Source organism: Colossoma macropomum, unplaced genomic scaffold, assembly GCF_904425465.1.
Source record: "Colossoma macropomum unplaced genomic scaffold, Colossoma_macropomum, whole genome shotgun sequence".
Classification (NCBI taxonomy): Eukaryota; Metazoa; Chordata; class Actinopteri; order Characiformes; family Serrasalmidae; genus Colossoma; species Colossoma macropomum.
Genome location: NW_023494787.1, coordinates 15698840 through 15722682, shown reverse-complemented (window position 1 = coordinate 15722682; position 23843 = coordinate 15698840). Strand labels below are relative to the sequence as shown.

The 23843-nt window shown below is 38.4% G+C and overlaps 1 protein-coding gene across 1 annotated transcript in view; it reads right to left on the bottom strand.

Annotated features, from left to right (window-relative positions):
* Positions 1 to 625: 625 nt before the first annotated feature.
* nxph1 (neurexophilin 1) overlaps positions 626 to 23843 on the bottom strand; it is a 42406-nt gene continuing 19188 nt past the window's right edge. Inside the window, exon 2 of the mRNA XM_036566243.1 lies at positions 626 to 2797. Within this exon, the coding sequence (XP_036422136.1) occupies positions 2033 to 2797 (765 nt within the window). The 3' untranslated portion in view covers positions 626 to 2032. The remainder of the gene's footprint in view (positions 2798 to 23843) is intronic.

The window sequence follows — 23843 nt, the reverse complement described above, 5'->3', positions numbered from 1 at the left end:
TTTATATACTTACATATAGGCCACAGATTGTGAATATTGACAAATACCTATATAACTGTACACAACTCAAAAGCCTTAAGCCTGTTTAAAAAGTGAGCATTCGGGGGAACTTTGGAAAGAGCTCTAGACCGAGAAATCCTGTAGAAGCGCCCCCATCGAGACCCGATGAACACAGAAACGTGGAGTTCTCTTTAATTACTGATAAGTTGTGAGCCAGCTAAACACAGTGGATTTCTCCCACCGGAGGCTCTAATCACTTTAAAAGGGACTGCTGATCCTAACTGCCGAGTCAGAGGATTGTATGGCAGGTGCCACTGTGAGCTCCCAGAACAGACGCTATTGGCCTGCTGCTCTCAATCCTCCTCCCCCCCCTTTTGCTGGCACTAAAATACGCACCATCTGAAAAAAAAAAAGAGAAAACCCTCTGTGGATTTTGACAAACACTGTTCAGCTGCTCTTTCAGGAAGAGGGAGGGTTGTTCTAGAAAAAGAATGGAACTATTTTTCCATATAAAGCTATTTGTTAATACAACACACAAGAATGGACATCTATAAGTCTCTTTATAACATTATATAGCGTCAGGTTCATTTCAGGCAGCTCAAAACGACTCAAGAAAATCGACTGATAAAACTTTCAGTATTTTATTCATATATACATCTCCACCCCCAGTTTTTGCCCTGAAAGTAATTGTGATCATACAGATGGTAAGTACTTATAATATATATATATTTTTTGACAACTTTTACAGCCTCTGTACAAGAGCATAGGTTTCATGGAATTCACATCTACATCAGCAACATCATTTTCTTTGTCAGAGAAACCAAGAACAAGCATATATGGGATGGGGGGGTGGGGTGGGGATTGGGAGGGTAGAGAGATGGGGAAAAGCGCAGGGAGAAGGATCAACAGACAGTGGATGAGGGCATATACAGAAGCAGCTCCATCGGGATCGACTATGTACAAATACAAACCATTCATACAAATTAAGCTCTAAGATATAGAATTCGATACATTACTGTGTAGTATAATGGCAATGAGCGAGCCCTCCAACCACTGCTGGATCTTATTAACACTACAGGAGACAGTGTGGGCTGAACCATCCAGGATTATTACAGTACTAGAACATAGCTGGGACAGCTGAGGAACAACTGTGGTTCTGAAATTTCTTTTCTTTTTTTTTTCTTTGAAAGGTAGAAAACATGCCCCTAGTCAAGGCGTGTTCATCTCTCATAGAAGCCACTTCCTCATCCACAAATGTGCCAACACATTTTTGGGTTGTCCTTAGGTCTCAGGCAGGCGTCTGGCTCCAGAGGGGAGAATTCAGCAAAGCTTGGGGGTTCTCAAGGACCTTAGGGATGGATAAGGGAAATTTCTTTTGGATATTGTACAACCGATTCCTCTCAGACTACAACGTCCATCCCTACTGCACCACTGCTGTGGTGAACTGTTGGCAGAAAACGTACTGTCGTCGCATACTGTCAATGGGGTTAAGAAAAACAACAAAAAAAAATGTCTAATCAAATCATTTCAATGAATGTGTATTTAAGAAATAAACACTTGTACGAGGATATTTAGAAACAAAAGTACACAGAAATGAAAACATTTCACAAGTTTGTAAATAATAATAATAATAATAATAATAATAATAATAATGAAGAAGAAATAGAAACATAGCTGGCAGTTGCCAGGATCTGCTAGCCCCTACAACTGTGATCAGACACAGTAATCTATGCAACATTTCATTAATAAAACCACCTAAAACAGTAACAAGTACAAATAAACTAATCTAAAATAATAACCAGACTTGACACCTTAAACTTAAAAACACAGCAGCATATAACCTCGCCCTCCGAATGATGATTTTTTGTAAGATATTTGCACAAAAATTGAATTTGAAACATTTCAGCAGATCTTGGGTCACTTTAGGTAGGCATGTTTGGGACAGTACAAGTAACACATATCTGTTGTGCTTGGGAAGAGAGCCCCATCTCTGCCTCTGTTGTCCTTCACACGGGGGCATAAGCGGCAGGCTTCAGCCAGAGGGGAAGTAGGGGGTGTCGCTGTGGTAATTATAGTCCGGGCAGACTTTCTGCACCAGCTTGTAGTCGGTGCTGTAGAAGGAGATGTAGATGCAGATGACTTTGAAGGGCTTTGAGCAGAGCCAAGAGACATGGCTCTGTGTCTGCTCCTGGAAGCATGTCTTGGACGGGTCGAAGTTGCAGAGCGTGTTCTTTGAGCCCTTCTCCACTTTCTCGTATTCGATGCGACAGTTGAAGGACTTGGAGTCCTTGGCGTCGATGACGGACTGCTGGGCCGTCAAATCGAACTCCACGATCTTGGTGGGCGGGACCAGGCTGACGGAAACGTTCCCCTGGCCTGTGGAATTGTGCCGAAAGTAGACGCTGAAGGTGCCGTTGCCGTGGTCGACGATCTTGCCGGTGATGAGGAGGTTGAGCTTAACCGTCTTGATGTTGGAGTGGAAGTCTCCCCAACCGAACATTTTCTTGAACTTGCCCGTCTTGACCATGGGCCGCCGCTTGGCCCTGGGCCGGGAGTCCTGCAGGTCAGTGGTATTCCTCAGCCAGTCCCAAAGGTCCTGCTCCGAATAGGGCTCCGGCGTGTCATAGCGCAGGTCCAGGGCTGTGGCGTTCTCCTTGCCGTGTAGAGTCTGTGACAGCAGCCGACTGATGGACAAGTCCTTACTGCTTTCTGTCCATATGTGCTTTAACGTTGATTTGGGACTTCCTGACTTGAGTAAATCTGATTTCCCCGGGATGGAACCATGAACGCTTGAAACCTAGGAGAACAACAGAGAAGATACTGCTTATTGAGCTGCCTTGACCTGACAAACAGTGTTAAACAAGTGAGCGTTTAATTTCATGCTACGTGCCATGAGAAATTTTAGCAGATATTAATCTTCAGCTCCACAGATATTGACCTCCACCTCCTTACTCGAGCATGTAGCATCCCAAGAAAAGAAAAAAAAAGACAGATCAAATGGATTTAGAGGGAAAAAGAGATAATCGATCCTAGCTGCAAGCTTCAATTTGGAAGAGCATTAGCTGACAGGAGCCATCTGGGAAATGGAGCAGAGCGTGGCGAATGAGAAAAAGAACACAGCGATCAAAGTTCCAACAGTATTGTTCTACGCCTTTACCCCACACCTCTCCTCATCCGCCACTACGGACGGGATGGTGGTGGTAAAGGGATCTCCAACAGCCTGGCCTGATAATGGTGGCAGCCATTCAGTGAGTAAAGAGCAGACTATTAACCAGCGAGTGCTCCTTGAATTGATGATTGATGAACCCCCGGGTTCTCTCCATTTAGTGCCAATGAGTGGAATTAGGTTCATACAGAGCACGGCGGAGTGCTGTGACATTGATTGCCTGATTTCTACTGTAAGACGTGACAGCAGATCCGTCTTGCAGTGTTTTTTGCATCTCGTAGGCTGCCCCCAGGATCGATAGTTAGAAAATAAGGTTTCGCTACCAATCAGGCTGACCCTTCGGATGGAATTGCCTCACAGCGCGTGTCAGCATAAGGGCGATGCGGGCTAGTTTTAAACATTGAAAGCGGGTGGTGCGAGGGCAGCTCACCTGAGAAATTCACAGAGAAAAAAATAGAAGCAATCAATAGCTGACCTTAAGATTGCTTTGAATTGCAAATCGAAATGATATTTGCTCTCAGAAAATCTAAAAACCTAGGGATATTTGGATAAAAGCCTCGTTCAAGAATTCAGCTCAACTGTTTGAGCAATGCATTGTATCTTTACCGATCAATCTTACCACTGGAATACAGATCATCCGAATGGTTCCTCTAACCTACCCTTTATGAAGACATACTTCATTAAACTCATTGCCCACAGCTCATATTGATTAAGAGCTCTGGGAAATGAGTTGAATATTTTTCAGAAGAAAGGACTATTAAAAAAAAAGAAACCTTAATGAAGATCAATTACTCTTCATCTCACCTGGGATAATGGGCCAGTCAGCCCTTGCCCTGTGTTGAAACAGTGTAATGATGTGTGTTTTATGGCCAGTGAGTACATGCTTGGAAAGCATGATTAAAGACTTGAGTCAATTATTAATGGCTAATAACTGGAGGGAAAATACACATTCACAGAGTGAGCAACTTTGAAAGAGCAGTTTTGCGTACAGTTCATTGCAGCTTGGTGAAGGGTGAGCGCATACGTATTGATGAATAGACCTTTACAAACGCAGGGTGGCATGTGGACACCTGAGCTGGCTTTATTATAAATGTCAAGACAGTAGAAAAGTAATTCTCCACAGTCCTGTTCAACATTACTTTAACCTCTATCACATTTATTATCTAGGGGCAATGTCCATCAGAAGAACCCTAATATAGGAGAATACGATTCCACAAAAATCCAAAATGTCTCTTAAACATACCCATGGTTTGAAAAAACATCATTTTGGACCATAAAGCTTGTGTGCACAACAGTTATGTGAATGCAAGCCTCGGTCTATCCATTGTCCAGCCCATGCTGGGCTGGGAGCCAGTCTGTCTGCTGGAGCTTCCACTCAGCCAGCTGTAGCGTTCACCTGAGGGGACAGTGCATCTGGTAAACATGGGCAGGGGAAAGCCACGGCCAAGCCCTGCACCTCCACCACTGACAGGCAGACAGATGCAAACAGCTGGGCTCCCTCAGGCACTGGACTGGGCCGGGTCAGCAAGAGCAGCATGTGGATATGCCTTATGCGACTTAACAGCTCTGCTTTCTTTCACTGCTCAAAGGCTGACGTGAGGTTAATTTGACCCTTAGAAGATACGCTTGTCACTGGAGAAAAGAAAACATGGTGTAATTCATGTAAATATGTTTGAATATATATTATTTATCCTACATAGATTACCAATTAAAAGTGTAGTATAATTGTTCAAAAGTTATTCTAACGCTTCTAATATGTCATATGCAACTTCACAGCTTTCAAATAATTAGTAGAACATTAGTAATTAAGAAAGTAAACAAAAACTTAAATATAAATAAGAAACTTTAGATGTGTCCAAAATGATAAATGGAGCCGTACAAGACTCTAAAATGGCTGAAGCTCTAAGGAATTGAGAATTTAATTATAACCCAGAATTCACCATATTTGAAAAGTGGGGATCAAACCCCTACTTTAAAATCCCTAAATAACTTGACAAAAATACTCCTTTTTTTATAAATAATTACAGAAAATTGCTCATAATTTGATTCACTTCTTGTAAGTAATTCTTGAAATATTGAATAAAAAATCTAAAAATACCTTTAGCTAGTAATGTTTAAATCCACACAATATAGGTTATTTATCTAAAATAACAAACTGTGAATATTTGATTCCAAACTTTTGAAAAGTTGTACAGCTCACTGAGACAAACAGAGACATTCTATCAAAAGTGTAGACTCTACATTTCATTCAACACCACATTTGTGTTCATATGTAGAAGAAGAGATATTTTACTATGACTTGAATTTGGTAAAATATTCACACAGTGTTGTTTTGTTAAACTAAAAACCATCTTTTCCATTTTTGCCATGCATTTGCAATTGTTTGACACCAAAACTCATTAAAAAGTACAGACTCAAACCTGGCGATACAGAATGCGAACTGAACCTAAATATAATTCTGTGCATATGTAATTACATGGCTGTATTTGAATAGTATTGAATACTAAAACAAAAATAACAACTCTTAACTTCTAAGGGTTAAAATCTGTGGCCTAAGCACAGAAAATCCCTACCACAAGCTCCACAGATTTTCTCCCACATAAACAGTCTGCAGATGGACAATAAAGATTAATAGAATGACGCCAACAACTCTGATTCATAACGGTCAGATGTTACAGAGCATTAAATCTCTACTCCATTAAAATTCACACAGAAGAGTGTTCTGTCTCCCTTGTATGCTCTGTAAAACTTGTTTTCGATTGTAGCTGTATGCATCAGTGGTCTTGACACCACCAGGGAGTCCATCAGTTCACAAAATAAATAGAGGAGCAGTTGCGTTCACGTAGCCTGACATATTGATATGTCAAATAAGTTTCAAGAGCAGGAGCCTCATCAAAATACTGTAAATATTACACATCTGGCAAGATAAAAAGGAAAATATGAGCAGACTGGCTTAAGACGTGCTAGAGTGCTGTTCTGAGCTGTGACTGCCAGCATGACATTCACATGTATACACAAGAGCACTGAATGTTCATTTCCTTTAATTAAAACCAAGTCAACTAGAATGGCATAAACAAAAACATGAAACGAACAGTCGGCAAACATAGATTAATGAACCAAATTACTCTCTGAAGAGACTCTTTAGCACTGATTTGCCATGTAACTGTGGCAGCTGATGCAGCATTGATCAGATTTCACAATATTGCCATTGCTAAAACACAGTTTAGATTGCTAAAGCATAGTTCAGACTGTATGTTGAGTGTCACTGGACAGGCCTTTTGACTCGTCCAACAGACCGTTCCAAAAGCAAGCATTAGAAGATACTTGTTTTTCACTGAAGCAGAGCCAGATTCCAGTAGTAATTAAAGTTAGTGGATTAAATGGAATAATTACACAAGCTAATTCGGAAAAAGCAATTATGCTATTGCCACACATTTGTGTTTCCATCTAAGTGTTAATTTGCACTAATCAAGGTATTAATATGCATCAATAAGTCAATTAGAGCACTAGCTGGCATTTAAGCTCTGTCACGTGTTAGTTATTGACATTTTGTCACCAGATTTATTTGTCTTTGAAAGCATAATGTTCCCTCGCAGAAATTTGGGCTCCTCAAATGCTCTGTTCTTTAAATTAACTGTGAGCTGTATAATGTAATCATATTCCGAACGACCTATTCAAAACACCAATTGAGACGAAACCGTTCATTTGATGAGAAAACTACTGTGGAAGTCTGGAGGTCTTATATAAAATAACCAAACAACAGACTAAATCCATAAAAGACTTAATCAAATTCAGCCGAACAATAGGATACATTCTAAGAAAGCAATCAAACACAGTTGTGGCAGGATCCTATGAAGAGCCCTCGCTGTAGTAACCTTGCACAATGTGGCAGTTCTTTCCAAGAGCTTATTATTGTGTCTTCAACAGAGTCAGTACATGAAACAGCCAGGAGATTGAAGGCTAACTGAAGGCCGGGCAATAATGGGCATTGTGCTTGCAGCTTTCATAAAATGAGAAGTGAATGAGTAGAGTGGGTTTTATGTTGTGCACAGAGAGAACTTTCAGGGTTTGTGACATAAGTGTGTTCAGATTTGTTCACTTTTTACACAGCAGAGCTTTATCAAAATGAGTGTACAAATAACAATAAAGAAATAAAACATGCTTTGATGGAAAGGAAAATCTTCAAAAACTTTATTTCCATTGAACTCTCCCTGCTCTGCCTTTCGTATATATTCTTTTATAGCAACTGTTGCTGGGTTGGACAAGCTTTACAAGCTATGTATGAGCAAAAATCCCTTTCAAGCTAAGGAGGAATGACAGCATGTCAAAATGTCTCAATTGTTCACATAGGGATGCTACAATGTTTGTTTAGAGTTTCCAGAATAAACTATATTTATAAAGACTATGTTACTAAACTGTACTATGTTGTTATTTTTTTGCAATTTGGAAAATTTGGAAGTTTGCTACCTTGCTAACGATAGCCAGTGTTGCATGGAACAAAGTAAAACATTACAGTAATGTAATTACTTTTTTCTGTAACAAGGTAGTGTAACATATTACAGTTTAAATTCTAGTAATCACGTTACAGTTACGGACGTAATAAGAATTCTGTTACTTGCATTACTCATATCTCTTTTAGAGAAAAAAATATGAATTATGCATGACGCATATAAATTGTAAAAGGATCATATTGTTCTCTACATAGATTATCTATTCCTGCCCTTGTACGTAACTTGCACAGGCATTTGTTACCCATTTTAGAAGTAGAGTAGAGCTTTAAGTGCTTTCACAAGCATACAAAATAAATCATTTGCTTTTGTAAGTTCAGACCATGCCTTCAATAAGTGGTGGTAGTATGGGGGAAGACTGATTGAGGAAGGGGGGAGAACTCTGAGAACTTGGGCTGGACTTCTGGGCAGCTTCTGCCTGTAGCTAGAAGGCCAGACCCCCCTCATAGCTGTATTAGGACTGATGCAGGACTGAGGAACAGGGAGGAGATGGGGTGGCGGTGGGGATAGCGAACTCTTCGTCACAGGAACGGTAGGTGAGGATGTGAATTTATAGGGCATTCAATTGAAAGAAGGAGGGGTTTCAGCCATGTTCCTCCCCCCAAACCTCAGTTATAACATAACTACATTACTTAATTTTTTTTTTTTTTTGAGAAAAACTTTCCAAAAATTTCCAATTAGGTTCAATGGGACTTTTGCCAATGTTCCATAAAGCTTGTCCAACCTCAAAACAGTTGCTATAAAAGAACACATTTATGGGCGGAGTATGAAGAGAACAACTGTACTGTTTACAGTTAATCCTCTGGTATATCATAGAGGGTAACACCGCTGCCCTCCACTGGGGTTTCAATTCCCATCTGAATGAGCACATCACACTACACCAATGAGATTCCTTGGACAAGACTCCTAATGTTACACTGGCCTTCTGGAGTCTTCCTGGATAAAATCATCTGCCAAATGCAGTAATGTAAATATAAACCTAAAATAAAAGGCCATAAACTCTATGACAGAAGCACACCAAAATGTTCCACATCATCTAAACATTCAAAAAAATTCAGAAAACAGTGCATCTCCTCAGCACACGCGCCTGTTCCCAATAGGCTGATTCCTAAACCAGACTCCCCATGCTGTGCCCAGCCTGCGAGAAATGAAAAGGAGAGGCAAAAATGAAGATGGATTCCAGCTAAATCCACTACTGCTAACAAAGCATTGTGCAGGCTTTTCCGTCTGCCTCCCTCTAGTGTGTGTTGGTTGGGGGGGCACAGAAGCATGGAGCAGCAGCCCATTAGCGCCATGACGAGGCGCTGAGCTTTGGGATAAGCCGCTGGGGCAGGGATGCATGAGGCCCAGCAGAGGAGCTGGACAGCTGCTAAGCAGCACTGTAATATCACACTGTGTCCATGCACTAGAACTGCCTAATGGCCTTGTAAGAAGGCTGTTAGATGCACCATTAAAGCAGGCTCTTTTGTCCAAAGAGTGTGCGCTTATGTGTGGATGTGGGTGTGTTTGCATGTGTCTGTCTGAGATTGTGTTGTGTGTGCATGCCAAAATGACCATGGGCTCCTCTGTGACCAAACAACTAGCTACACCAGTAATGAAGCTAATTTAAGACCAAACACTATAGAGCGGATACTTTTCAACAGCTTTTCAACATTTTATAGCACAGCCTTCATCACTCTGCAAATAGTGTGAATTAAATAAGGACCAGTTCTTTCTTTAAAATCGCATTAGTGGCTATGAATGTGATGCGAAATCTTTATGTTTTGCATTAATTCAGAAAGCAGTTTGCAGAGCTTTGTTATTTATATTTATCCTCATTACAGGGAAAGGACACAAAGCAGGGTAGAAATGAGAAACTTGGACTCTCCAGTGTATATTTACAGGACTTGACTCATACATTAGGCATACTTTTTATAGCACATTTCTTATAATATTTTAGTATGATGTAATGCTCACCAGTATCATTCCATTCCAAAATAGAATACCTGCACATATGACACATATATTCCCATTTTACTTTAACCCTTAAAGCCCAGAACCAGGTCTAAGCTTCCATTGATAATTAAGAATAACTCAGCCAGTGTGTACTGTTTTCCATGGGCTTACTAAAAATTAAGGCTTAATGCTTGGATTTGTAGATTGGATTTGTACCCAAATGTTTGCATGTCACATGATCATATGATCAGTTAATGATATTGCATAAATGTGAATATACAGTTGTATACAAAAGCTTGAGTGAAACTAGTCAAATTCCTTGTTTTATTAATAATATTTCAAGTGAAAATAAGCACTCATTGTCTACAGAGAACAAACTCCTGGACATATTCATATATATCACTGCTTTCGGGACAAAACCTTGTATCTCCAAAATGGTAACTTTACAGGATAAGGAAAACATATACTTTACTTTTACTGTAAGTCAGTGTTACCAGATGTCTTTACAAGTAATTTTGGTTCATTCATCATGAAATTTACACACAATGCAAAGGGCAACAGGTATTTTCAAATTATATAAAACACTGAAAAATGACAAAGATGTTTTGTTCTGACAGCAATGATATATATATATATGTGGCTATATTGTATTGTAGTGTTTTTGATAATATTTGTATTGTGTATATCCATTTCTATTTCACCAAAACAAATTCTTCACACATAAGAACACTTGAGTGCGCTTGACCAATGATATCTATCATTTCTAATTCTGATGTCCACACCATGATTATGAGCCACATAGAGTACATCAGTATGCAGGGCACATACCGACAGGTGCCAGTCTTCAGAGCTCTTTGACATCTTTTTTGACACTATGTTTAATTTTTTTCCCCCCTTTCCATAATTAAATACTCAAGCCACACTCTAGCAACACAACTGTTTTACAATTTGTCATCATAACGGAAACAAAGAGATGTACCAGCCTCTATGTCCTTCCACAAAACCCCACTTAAGATGCAAACGCTCTGTGAAATATCAGTAGATTTAAAATCATCCGAATGCAGCAGTAGTAGTCAGTAATGCAGTGAAATGGCGATTTTTCCAGGGCGAAGTCAGGCTCTCAGCAGAGATATTTACTGGGGAAATCTCGAGACTAATGTGTCCTGAGGCCCCATAAATCAAAGCAGGCTTTCCTTTGTCAGCATCGCAGATGGCCCCACCGCCCAATCACCCCAATTAAGAGGCGAGGAGGCAAACAAGAGGAGTGCGTACGCAGCGAGAGGGAAAGAGAGAGAGAGAGAGAGAGGAAAAGAGAGAAAGAGAGAGAGAGGGCACCTGTTCAGCTGTCATATCCGGGCCTCTTCTGATCAGTGACTCTGGGCCTTCCTCTGAGCCACTCCAGGCTTGAATTAATGATGGCAAACAAAGCCAGTGCGAGGCTCCTCTCAGCTATTTGTGGGTGCCTCTCTCTCCACTCCCTTCCCTCTGAACTAATCTTCAATGTCACACTTAATGAGATTTTGGGATGGAATAATAAACTGAAGCTGCGCTGCTCTTCTCCAAATGAATTCTTTCTCTTTTTTTATTCCTCCAGACCTGGATCCCCTCATGTATCGTTACATGTCTACAGTGGCTATATGTGAGACATCTAAAGGCGCCCAAGTGAAAACTGGCTTGCCTGGCTTGACTGATGACATGGTGTTCTCCAGTAGGTCTCTGCTATTCATACCTTTTAACTCACACATTTTAATTACTGAGCTTATAATGTGAACTGATAATTGTAGTGACAACTGACACCACCATAGTATATAAAGACATAAATGAGTTGATTAAGAAAGCAGATGACTTGTAGAAAAAAGTATAGAAATGTAATATGCCACTATTTCTTTAGCATATTCATGAATTATAACTCATTAAAAGTGTTCTCAGCAGTGCAATGTTAACAAGCACAAGAAATTATTAAAAGAGTATTCACAATATATGTGTAGGCAGTCTGAATAGGAACCTGCAAGAATATTGCAGTGATTCTAGTACTGCGATCAGATATTTAGTCACACATACTAGAGTTGTGACATTACCAGAATTTTAGCTTTGACAACTGATGCAGGTATAATATCAACAGCTTTAGTAGTCTAATAAGCCAGCCTGCAACCTATCATCTGACAGTCTGGTATATTTTGTCGCTTAACAAAGTGAAGAATGTGGTGCCTACTTTGACAGAAAGTGGTCTTACTGACAGAAAATAACCAGCCACAGACTGTTGTTTTGCATGACATGTTGGTGCAAGCCATTTTTAAAAATGGGGCTACAACAAAAACACGCCCATGTGGAACAAAGTGGTATGCACCAGCAAACACACAAGGACATCTCACTTACTAACTTCTAAATGCTGTTGAATAGCTTTTAAAGATGTGGCGACATGAATTTCACATATGTTTCTGAATACAGCTAGTGTTTAGTGTGTACAAACAGAAGCATGGACAGCCAATAAGAATGCAACTGACTGAATCCTAATAACTGTGGCCAACTTAGCGTGCAATAGATATCACATGATCTATACCTCTGTGGGCGGAGCCTCTGAGGCTGAGACTTCAACTTAACTAACATTTCTGATGTTTGAGTTCAATCTCTTTGTGGTAAGATCTGAAAATAAGTAAACACTGTAAAACACTCTGTTAGACACTGAGATGAATGGGACAAAACCTCTTTTTTTGTTGTTTGTCATTTACATAATTTGTAAACACCACTTTGTGTAAAAATTTCACAATGCATGGACATGCATTTGATAGAAGTGATCCAAAATCAGTTGAAAATTTTTTTTGCCATTTTATAAAAGTTTTTTTTTTTACTTTTATAAGTTAAGAATGTTTTGTCCTGATTGTAAAAAGTTCCCATTCTGGTGTATGAGGCTTTGTTCTGACACTGATGATCTAAAGAATGTATTTCCAAACTGCAGTATATATTCATTTGTAACAATTTTAGATATTTTTGAGTTTATGAAAAAAATAAAAGCCTACTAACTTATAATGGAAAACACATTCCTATTTCTCTAATGAAGGTGGTATTGAAAAAAGAAAAATCTTAAAAGTGGTTTATAACAGTTTTGAAAAGTTTATAACAAGTTTGAAAATGAAATGAAATATTCCTCACAACGCACGTATTAGTCATTGTATTAGTTTAATGTACAATTGCTGTTTATTTGCTAAATTTAACATTTTTGAAAAAGAAATGTGGTCTTTCATATTTCATATGACATTTCATATTGTATATTAATATTTTCCAATATGTTCAACTAAAACGAAAATAGAAAATGTGCACTGAAATTTGCAGACTATATTAGTCCAGAGGTGGACATCCTGTAGAGGATGTATTTTCACTTAACCAACTTTAAATCAACAAAGCATGTAAATTGACAGCGGTGCTCAAACCTTTGCATACGACTGTCTGTTGGAGATATATTAATGAGTGTTTCTGCCCATCTGAGTCAAATTAGCACAATTTGATTCAGCTATAGGCAGCATCTACATGGTGTGAGTCTATTTCAGTAAAGAATCAAGAGTATAGAATTGTAGAGAACTAAATTCTTTACAATGTCATAATACTGAAAAAAGCATGTCATGCAACACAAACACATAGACGAAGAAACTGCAAAACCTGCATGAAAGTACTGCCTAACTCACTAAAGCAGAAGCATCCACCTTGCAGATAATGTCAGTCTTGTCTAGCAGAATATGTGCACTGTGTGTTTTTTCCGAAGCGCTGGAGAAGGTTCAGGAGTCAGGTGAAGAGCAGCGCTCTCCGGGGAGGCATGCATTATAATGCACGATCCTCGTTCCAAATCAAATTAAGCCTGTAATCCAATAAACTGCCATTTCTGCTGCGAGTGACCCCACAGGACCTCATTTCAAATCCATGACAAGCTTTAATCAATATGATTTAGTGGTTGAGGACACACATAACTCAGGCAGGGAGAAAAGGAGTGGTGTAGCGGCACTGGCGGCATGCTCAGCATTGGCGTCTGCGACTGCGTTTTTATAGACGACCTGTGGTTTGTTACAGTCCTGCATTGATTTGTGTACATAATGTGACACTGGCACTGGAGAGGGGAGAAGATATGGTAGAGGGAGGGAGAGAGAGAGAATCCAGAGACTAGATAGAGACTACTATCATGATAACCCCCTCGAGGGGCATTTAACTGAATGCCAGTGATCAATATGCTGGTGTCCATTTGAGCAGGCCATCGACAAGGCCACTTACAGTTTACAGTGTCTGACAGTGACTCTCACCTGCCGGGAGGGTTTCGGCTCTGCGCTAAACGCATTCCAGTTTCATTTTGCTTTTGTTTTTTCGCGTGACAGGGCAATCAAATCTGCAGCTGATATGCAGCTACACTGATAGTGGCCCAATGCCTTATTTGTTCATGTAAACACTGCCAAAACAATGCAATCATCAATGTTTGAGCACGATTCGCATAATTTTCTTTTTTTCCCCTGTACTGCAGGATTAAACCTGAAATGAAGAGCAAATATCAGGCTGCATTTTCAAGCCCAGCATGATTCCCTTTGTATTTCAGCTGCAAGCCATTTAGGTTTGTGTATGCGTGTGAATGTGTGTGCGTGAGGCTGATAAGGAGCAGGAGAGTGTGTAACAAGTGCAAACCATGCTCTGGAGTGCAGAGAACATTTCTTTTACCCTTTAAAAGAAAATGGAACAAGAGGAAAACACGTTAATAGGAATTCATAAGAAAAAAGTACACTCCAAAAATAATTGCATAATCTACAAAAGCACTCGTGATAAATGCTACAGCAATTGCACAGGAGTCAAACTAGGAGAGCCTCTTCCAGAAAAAAAAAACCCTAAACCTAATGAAATTTAAGCAGTGAAACCTGAGACAGTCAACCTTATCACTTCCCTCCAATTACACTTTGCTAAATTGCTTTCCATTCAAGCCATGTGGCACGTCTGCACTGCTTTAAGCACACTACTGAGTGAGGTCCATGTTCAGCACAATGAAGCCTAGCTCTGGCATACCTGGCCACCTTTTGCTCTGCAGGCTCAGCCAGCTGAAGGCCTGAGAGATTTAATATATCGCAGCCTATCGGATATACGGGCTGCTTCGCCGCAATAAGAGCTAAACCCAGCACCATATTCATAAAGAAGCCCAGTATAAGCGAGGCCCGAGACGGACCCTGAAGCCAGTAAACTAATGCAATTTCCTGCTGAAAGGCTGTTGAGTCCAGCTGAGCCAGACATACCCCAGTGAGGTTTACTGCAGAGATAAACCGGCCCATATTTGTGCTGTTCAAAGTGGGCGTACTAAATCCATCCAAATTCCCAAGGCCTACCAGCGACCAGCTCTACTTCCAGCTTGTCCTGCCCAATATGTCCACAGGAAGTCACAGCATGTGCTGAAAACATTATTACGGCATATATTAAGATAGAACACGAGTTGTTCTTGTTAAAGGTCAGCTAATAAGGCAGCCTTGATTTAAGCACACACATCCTTTTTATGTGAATGATTATAGACCATTTTATTAGAACATGTAGGTTCACTTTGCAATATGTTGTCACACAATTTGAGTTATCTATCCTCTAACCTTTCATCAGTGTTCAGTTTCTGATCACAGAGCTGCTCTGGGATGGATATTTTTGGGTGGTGGACCACTCTCAACCCAGCCGTGCCTGATACACTCATATCAGCACCACACACACTACCATGTCAGGGTCTCTGCAGTGCTGAGAATGATCCGCCACCAAAATAGTATCTGGACAACAGCAGTCCTGTGTTTGGATATAAGATGATCCACTTTTCCAAACTGAAGTTTAAAAAGTTATTAAGAGATACAGTGAAAATGGGGCTCCTAACAACCATTCAAGACTTGGTAGACCACCAAAACTGTCCACCACAGATAAACAACACTTAAAGCTTTCATCTTTGAGAGACCCACAGGCGTTTCTGTCCATCCTTCCACTGTGAGAAGACAACTCAATGAGTCTGAAAGGATTTGTAGCAGTTAAGAAGCCCTTATTGCGAAAAGGAAACAGACAAAAAGAGTTACATTTGCCAATCAAACAAAGAAGCTGAGTGTTTTCGGGACAATAGACTGACCACCCCAAAGGCCAGATCTCCACACTGATGAATATGTTTGGGATTACTTGGATTGTGAGAAGCAGAAAAAGCAACCAACTTCTAAGACTGAACTTTGGAGGTGTGACACGTCTCTGCAGATTTATTTGAACAAATCAAAGCAATCAAAGAATGGAAGCTGCAATCAGGTTTATGGGCGGATATACTAAATACTGAACAACTTATATTTAGTTGTTGAAACTTGTGTGTTGCTTTCTCTTTCCACTTTTTCCCTTTTTATCTCAATGGTTATTTTGATTGGAAATTAAACAAATGAAATTAAACAAGTGATCTCTGACTTCTGCAAAGTACTGTATAAATGGAACAACCATCTGTGACTTCAGTCTAGGAAGGCACCTCATGACAATACAGTACCATTGTTGTGGTATCAGCTGTAATGGCATGTGCTGTTCATAAACATTCAACCTCTAAGTTCATCTTCTGACTGCTTTACCCTAAAATAAGCTCGTCTTGGAAAGCGATGCCAGCTGCAGTACCAACAGAGTGACATACGGGGCTGCTGAAGCTGCTCCAGGCTGCTATACAGAAGAGTCCTGTATCTGATGGCCCAGTAGGGGTCAAAGCCTGAGAAAGCAGCCTGAGGGAGGTTAAGGAGGGTCATACAACCATGTTGCTCATCCGTGTGTTGTTTTGCGCATCTCTGACTGGTGGAATGGTGCCGTGTATTGAATCAGTTGAGCAGCTTTTGTGCTGAACAGAGCTCCACAACAGTGAGTTCTTTTATTACAGTAACGTAATTATAATCTTGTTTCCCTTTTCATTTCAACCAAAGGAATACTTGCAGTCAGTGCCAGCGACAGAATGAACCTCAAATGCATGAAAAAGGAAGGTTATAAGCTTGAAAGCCTGTGTGTAAATGCAAGATATTGAAGCTCTGTGTAGTTACACACTGAAATCATGCTTTAATTTGGAAAGCAAAGACGTATGAAAGAATTAATCAACAGATTGTTTTGCTTATTGTCCGGATACAAAACTCTCATCCTGTAAGAAGTGTTTAAACTTGTTTTTTGGACTAGAAATATTTTGTTGCCTCTCTTATGCCTGCTCTGTCCATCATTTCATCATAGCAATTGTAGATAATTCCATTCTCTGATGTGTTTTAGACAAAGAAATAAGAAAAAACAAAGCCAAACATGGATTAGGAAAAAGTAATGTCTGAAACAATAAGACTCATGGAGGCCTAATCATACATATCTATACATATCATTACTATCATCTCCGAAATGATAACTTTGGAAAAGGGAAAAAAAAGAATCTTATCTTTCTATATACACTATCAGTCTAAATTCTGAATGTTTTGATAGTCTTAAAGGAATTGTTATCTATGAAACTCATGCTTAAATGTAAATGTGTAATTTGTATATATACAGTAGTGAGTAAAAGACACTTATGTGAATTGTTTAAAACTGTTTATTTGCACATTGAGTGTTCCTGCTTGTCAAAACACCCTATGTCATTAGAATCAATGCAACTGAAGCTTAATGTATTATAAAGTAAAATGAATTAGTGATAAGCTATACTGGGTATTAGATGGTAACTACTAATAATACTCTTACATTTAAGGCATTTATCAGATGCTCTTACACTGGGCTTCCTCAAGGAGAGGTTTGATGGTTAAATGCAAACACTGACTTTCATGAATATATAAGTATTAATTTTATGCATGTTGATGTTTGTATTTCCAAAACTTCTCCTCGAGGAAGTTCACTCATATATATATAAATATATTATATATATATATATATATATATATATATATATATATATATATATATACATATATCAGCTGAGGTGATTTTGTGCATGCTGCAATTAACCCGTTAAATGGCCGGGGCCCATCAGTGGGTCTAAAGTTTCTTACACACTTCTATATCCTAAAAATAGCTCAGCCAATTTGCACTGAAGTACCTGTAGTTACTGAATAATAAGGCTTAGTATGTAATAAACCTGGGATTTTTTAAGGTAGACCAAATACCAAATACTAAGATATTCAGAAATTCAAGTAAATAAAAAAAAGAAAAATTACTGAAGTTGTTGTGCGCTAATAATATTTGTGATGAAAAACTTAAATTAGAAAGAAATGCAAAGTAGGAGAATTTTCGCTGGGTTGCTCACCATGACGCTGCTTGAGATTACTGAGTGAAGCTGTATCAAGAAAAAGGGGAACTAATTTCTGACAGAATCTAAAAAATGAATTAGAAATAGAATAGAATTTCATAGCATCGTTGTCTTCACTCTTACGCTAAAATGTGCAAAATAATAAATGAGGAAAAACTCTCCTGAAGTCAACGTGTCCAAAGTAATTTGAATCATTTCTATTTGTCCATTCCTACTTAAATGTTCACACTATATAAAGGGCAGCTAGTATTGCATGCAAAGGTTTGTGCACCTCTGGTCAAATTGCACGTTTTGTTGATTTTCGAAGTGAAGAGAAATTACTACATCCTCTACAGAGAACACACTTTACACTGTTTAATTACAGAATTGAACATTTTGGGGAAAGAAATAAAACATGAAATGTATCTCTTGCAAAACATACAGCAGTTTTATATTTCATGTTTTATTTTTTCCAATATGTTAAACTCAGCAAAGAAAAAAAAGAAAGACTTAAATTTGCTGAAAACGCCATATTTGCGCTTGCTCCCAGTAGAGGATGTGTAAACTTTTTTAATATGACAGTCACAACATATTTTCAGTTTCCAAATATATTAACATCTATTTGCAATAAGAATACAGTGATTTAAGTCAACTTGACTGAACCAAAGTGTTTCTGCTGAATATTCAACAGCAGTGCAGAATAATCCTGCCACACCTCAACGCCTCCTTAATGTAAGAAGAGGTGTGTGAAAGCCTATAATTCACTGCTGCTGCTTCACGGATTCTTGACAAGGTGGTGCGTAGGATTCCCATGATGCATCTGGGTGCTTGACTCTCAGCTGGCTGGCTGAGAACCTTCAGAGCTGCTTATGTTCCTCTGAGTCAGATTCACACAGAGAGACTGGATGTGTGTGCGTGTGCGTGTGTGTGTGTGTGTGTGTGTGTGTGTGTGTGTGAGCTCACAAGGTAGAGAGAGAAACAAAGACTCAGAGAGGAGAGAGAGAGAGAGGAGAGAGAGAGAGAGAGATAGCAGAATGAGGTAGGGAAAGAAGCAGAAAAGATTCATTCAGAATGACTTGCATTTATGGCGGTGCAGGAAAGCAGCCGCATTACAAATGAAAGTGGATTTTGTATGCTAGATTTAACCTTAAATGGTTTCGCCACGCGCTGCTATCATCTCTCACAATTGTGCAGGGAGGGTCACCTCCCAGTCTCCATTCTCCTGATAGGAAATACTATTCTCCATGCAGATATACGCTTACAGATGACACCACTTTAAAAGAACTTAACAGGTAACCCCTATTCTTTATCCACTCCACTAGGAACAATAGGGATTTCTGGTTTCTCTGCTACTTTTTGGTGGCACTTCATTTTACGTTCGGTGGGTGTGATATGTAATACAAAACAAAAAGTAAAAATGTTCTGAAAGCAGAAATGAAATATAATTTGCAGTATGAAAATACATAAGGAAAATTGCATGAATATTATGCAGGTGACAGTGTAGTAGTGCCTGTCATATCCAGTGAATGAACCGAGTGACTATACACTGTAAACGCTAACATATGTCAATAGGTTTTATATGCACAGATGTACACACAAGGTGGCAGTGCAATATGCAATATGTATGGATGTATAAATAAGTAAATAAGTAGTAATTACTAGTGGATGCTGTTCAGAAGTTTGGAATCACTTGCCACATTACCAACTTTTGCTATTTTATATACAATAACCTACATAATGTAGATTTACATATTACAAACTATTCACCCAAATGTATTTTTAGACATTTTATTGAATATTTTAGGAATTCTTTGAACAATGAAGTCACATAGTCATATGTAAAAGTGTGAATGCCCTTTTTTATTTTCTGAGCAAAAATAAGTGAACACATTCTCTACAGAGAGCAAACGTCTGCACACTTTAATACACAATTACTGTTTATTTGCTTAATTTAAAGTATTGGGTAAGATTTGGCTTGTGCAAAAGTTATGGCACATATTTAATGTTTTTTTTCTCGGTAATGTTTTAATCTCAGTCAATAAATAGAAATTGTGCACAAAAGTTCAGGAAAATACCATATTTCAGTTTTATGTAGAGGATTTTGTTCACTTATTTTCTTACTTAGAAAATAAACAACACATGTCATTTAACTGGGGATATTCAAGCTTTTGCATATGCCTGTATATGATGTACAGTAATACATTTTTTTTGTCATCTGCCTTGAGATTTGACCTCCACTTCTGAAAAATGATGAATTCTAGATATTAATTTAATTATAACTTGAAGTTATGAAGTCACTATCTTAGTGAATTTAGAATTTTCTACTGCGCGGTTCATCATTCTTTATTTTTTTTGCTTCCTAATGTTCAACTAATTTTCTGAAACCTGTGAAGTTGCACAGGATGAGTGTATCATTTTATACACCTGTCTGCAGCCAAATTGGTTTAAGATTATTGAAAACCAAACTTTTGAATGGTAGTGTATGTGTAAACTACTAGGTGTGTACAGCAGTATTCGGTGCAACCATGCACTAATTATTCTGAATTTCATAGGTATTTAAGAAACACTTTCAAGCAATACTTGGTGCATTTTTTGCACTTTTAATCTCAAAAAATAGTCATTTTATAGGAGAAGGGAAAATGTTCATAACTTTAAATAGGAAGTTAGCAGAACAAGATAAGTTGGACAATTTTTACTGGTCCATTCATCACAAAATTTAACACAATGTAAAAAGCAACTGGAATTTTCAAATTCTGAAAATAAAGACAAAATGGAGTGATTTCATCCCAACAGTGACAATATTTAAGTATATAGTACCTAACGTGAAAAATACCAGACAATTCTGAGTAATTTCTGCATTGTAGCTCTAAATACTGCTGCACATGCTTGGTAGTTTTCACATATTATCTCCATTTTTACAAGTTTTTATTTTGTATATCATTCAAAAAGACCAGCTTCTCTTAACACTATCACAGTTTTATGAGGGACGGACCAACAGAAATGACTGAAATTGACACAATAAAATCTTGTTACATCAACTTAACTGAAGTGCTCTTTGATATTTAATTCAAGGATTTGACTTCAACAGTTGCTGCAGACAGTTTCACTACAATGACACTTCCTAAATATACAGCAGGCATGAAATTACTCCAAATTCGACGGCTCAGTTAAGTTGGGTTGTGGACTGTTCTGTTCAATCAGACATTAAGTGATACCATATCATGTCTTTCAAATTGGCAGCTTGTTATTGCAATGATGTTAGAGTATAAAATCTCCCTTATCGCTGTTTTACCGTGCTGCTGTGGTGATGCTGCTGCTCCATCTCCTAACACGCTCTCAGGGTGTTACTTAAAAGGGAGTGGATATATTTGTGTCAAGTGGAGATTATAAAACTAATTTCAAAACCCCCCTTCTGGGTTATCCAGCGCTCTGATTACTAAGTATTACTTGGTGAGACACACACTGTCCCATTGGTCTAATGCACTTTCACAGACTAATAGCACATCAAAGCGAGCCCTGGAGTAGCGGAGGCAGCTGCACAGACACCGCTTCCCCTTTTTCTTCTCACACAGGCTGCAGTCTCCTCCACTGTGTTTAATACAGTAAGACACATCAGGTTTGGCATTCAGGAGCAGCGATGCTGCTACAGCTGGACCAATAATTAATCACAGTGTGAAATTAATAGAATTAATAAGCAGCAAAATATAACACTCAGACATTACAATTAATCTCAGATCAATTGCTTTTCAATAAAATTCATTTTGACACTCAAAATAATAAACTACATTGTTTTTTGGCTTATAAACTAAAAAATATATCAACATGAATTGCAGCTTTATTTAATGTGGAAGTAACAAATCCTGTACATTCTAACTGTATTTGATTGAATGCAAAAGTGTAGCATAACTCATTAATATTAATATTGTTATATAACTGTTATATAATATGCTGAGTGTTTGTTTTGTATCTTGCACATTAAATAGATTCTATACTATACACCACATTCTATGCATCAATAAATAAATGAGTTTATTAAAGGGAATAACTACAAATCTCATTCTTATCTTGCAATGGCAATGCAATCTGAGCAGTGGCACCTGATAGAGGTGCAAATACAAGTGATACCATCAGTGGTGCATTAATGGTGCAGTGCTGTAGCATATAATAGCCCCCCCATTTGATAGCTGATAGAACTGGCCCTAAAAACTGTACAAAGGGCTTAATGTTTAACTTAATCAATGTTTAACAAATAAGTAGCCTGGCTGCCTTAAAAAGTAGGTTTGATTATATCTCAAATAATATGTTAGCACAATATAAGGCAAAGATTATTTTTCCTTAAACTGACTATTATATGTTCAATGAACTCAATTATTAAGGCAGCTAAGTTACTTTCCTTTAGTTACACCTTAAAATCTTTTTAGGTTTTATTAAGTTGCTTAAAAACTATCCTTAAGTTAAACACCTAATACTTTTTACAGCGCTGCATGTCCTCTAGAAAGCTGTCATTCAAATGAGTAGGTCAGAATATCTGATCACTGTGTTTATACAATGCATATGTGCTCATTCATACAATGTCTCATTAAAATATATACAATACTAATAAGTGTTATATACTTTTAAGTATATATGCCCCGAATTGTATACACCATCGCTGTTGGAACAAACCTTATCTCCAAAATAGTAGCTACAGCTTACAGGAGAAGCAAAAAAACGTATTTCATTTACAATATAAGTTAATTTAAACAAGATTTTATTCTAAGCAATTTTGGACCATTTCTGTTAGTCCATTTGTATTTTATTGTATATTATGTGTATTTTTGTATATTGTATTTTTGGCATTTTTCAGTTTTTGACATAATTTGAAAATGCCTTTTGTCCTTTACATTGTGTGTAAATGTCATGAAAAATGGACCAAAAGAACTGGCTCAAAATAATCTGGATGGACTCCTTGGTTGGGTCCATTGGTTCCATTGACGTACATTCAAAGTAAACAAGGTTTTTTCCTTCTCCTGTAAAGTTATAATTTCAGACACGTAAGGTTTTGTTCCGACAACAGATATATATGTGTGTGTGTGTGTGTGTATGTGTGTGTGTAAGTACCTATACTGCGTCCCAATATGGAGACGCACACACACCCACACACACACCATTCAAAGACACACACACACACACACTCACACACACACAATTCAAAGACACACACACACACACACACTCACACACACCACTGCCTCGCAGCACCCATTCGTATCTTAAGAAGAAAATAAGTGAAGCATTTGTGCTGATTCTAAAAAACATCCCAGCTATAAACCCATTCAATTAATACTGTGGCTGTTTGGCAGCAGCTTTACTGCCTGAGCCATTCACTGAATACTCTGTATAGTCAATAGTTTACAGATTTCTCCTGCAGATTTAAATGTACAGATAGAAAGACAGAGAGAAAGGCAGAGAGAGAGAGAGAGAGAGAGGAGGAACACATCAGAGAGAGATAGTTCATCAGCGATGTTTCCTTAGGCTGATATCTGAAAACAGCCAATTCATACTGAATTTCATAAAATAAATCAAGAGCAGTCATTTTTAAAGACATTTCAACATGAGATTTCTTTAAAATGTAAATGTATCCATTTAAAAGCATGCTGTACCATTTATAGGACCTGTCAGTAATAATTCAGAACGCAGTCGGAGGCTCTTGCTCTGTACGGAAACGCTGCTTTTAGAAAGAAATTGAAAACTGTCAAGTTGAATGACCAAATCAGTGAATTTGCATGTCTGGCTGTAGACGAGTTGCAGGGAAGGAAAGACATGGACAGTCCAGTTCAGTGAAAACAGTCTCGGCAGTAAACATCAAATCTGTTGCCATCATGTTATGACAGGTCAGAAAGGCTGCAGTGAAGCTTCAGTGGTCCACAAAGGATGACAATGAGAAGAGCATGACTTTAGCTATTACATCCCAGAGGACACTGGGCCTTTTTAGGTCACTCTTGACAGT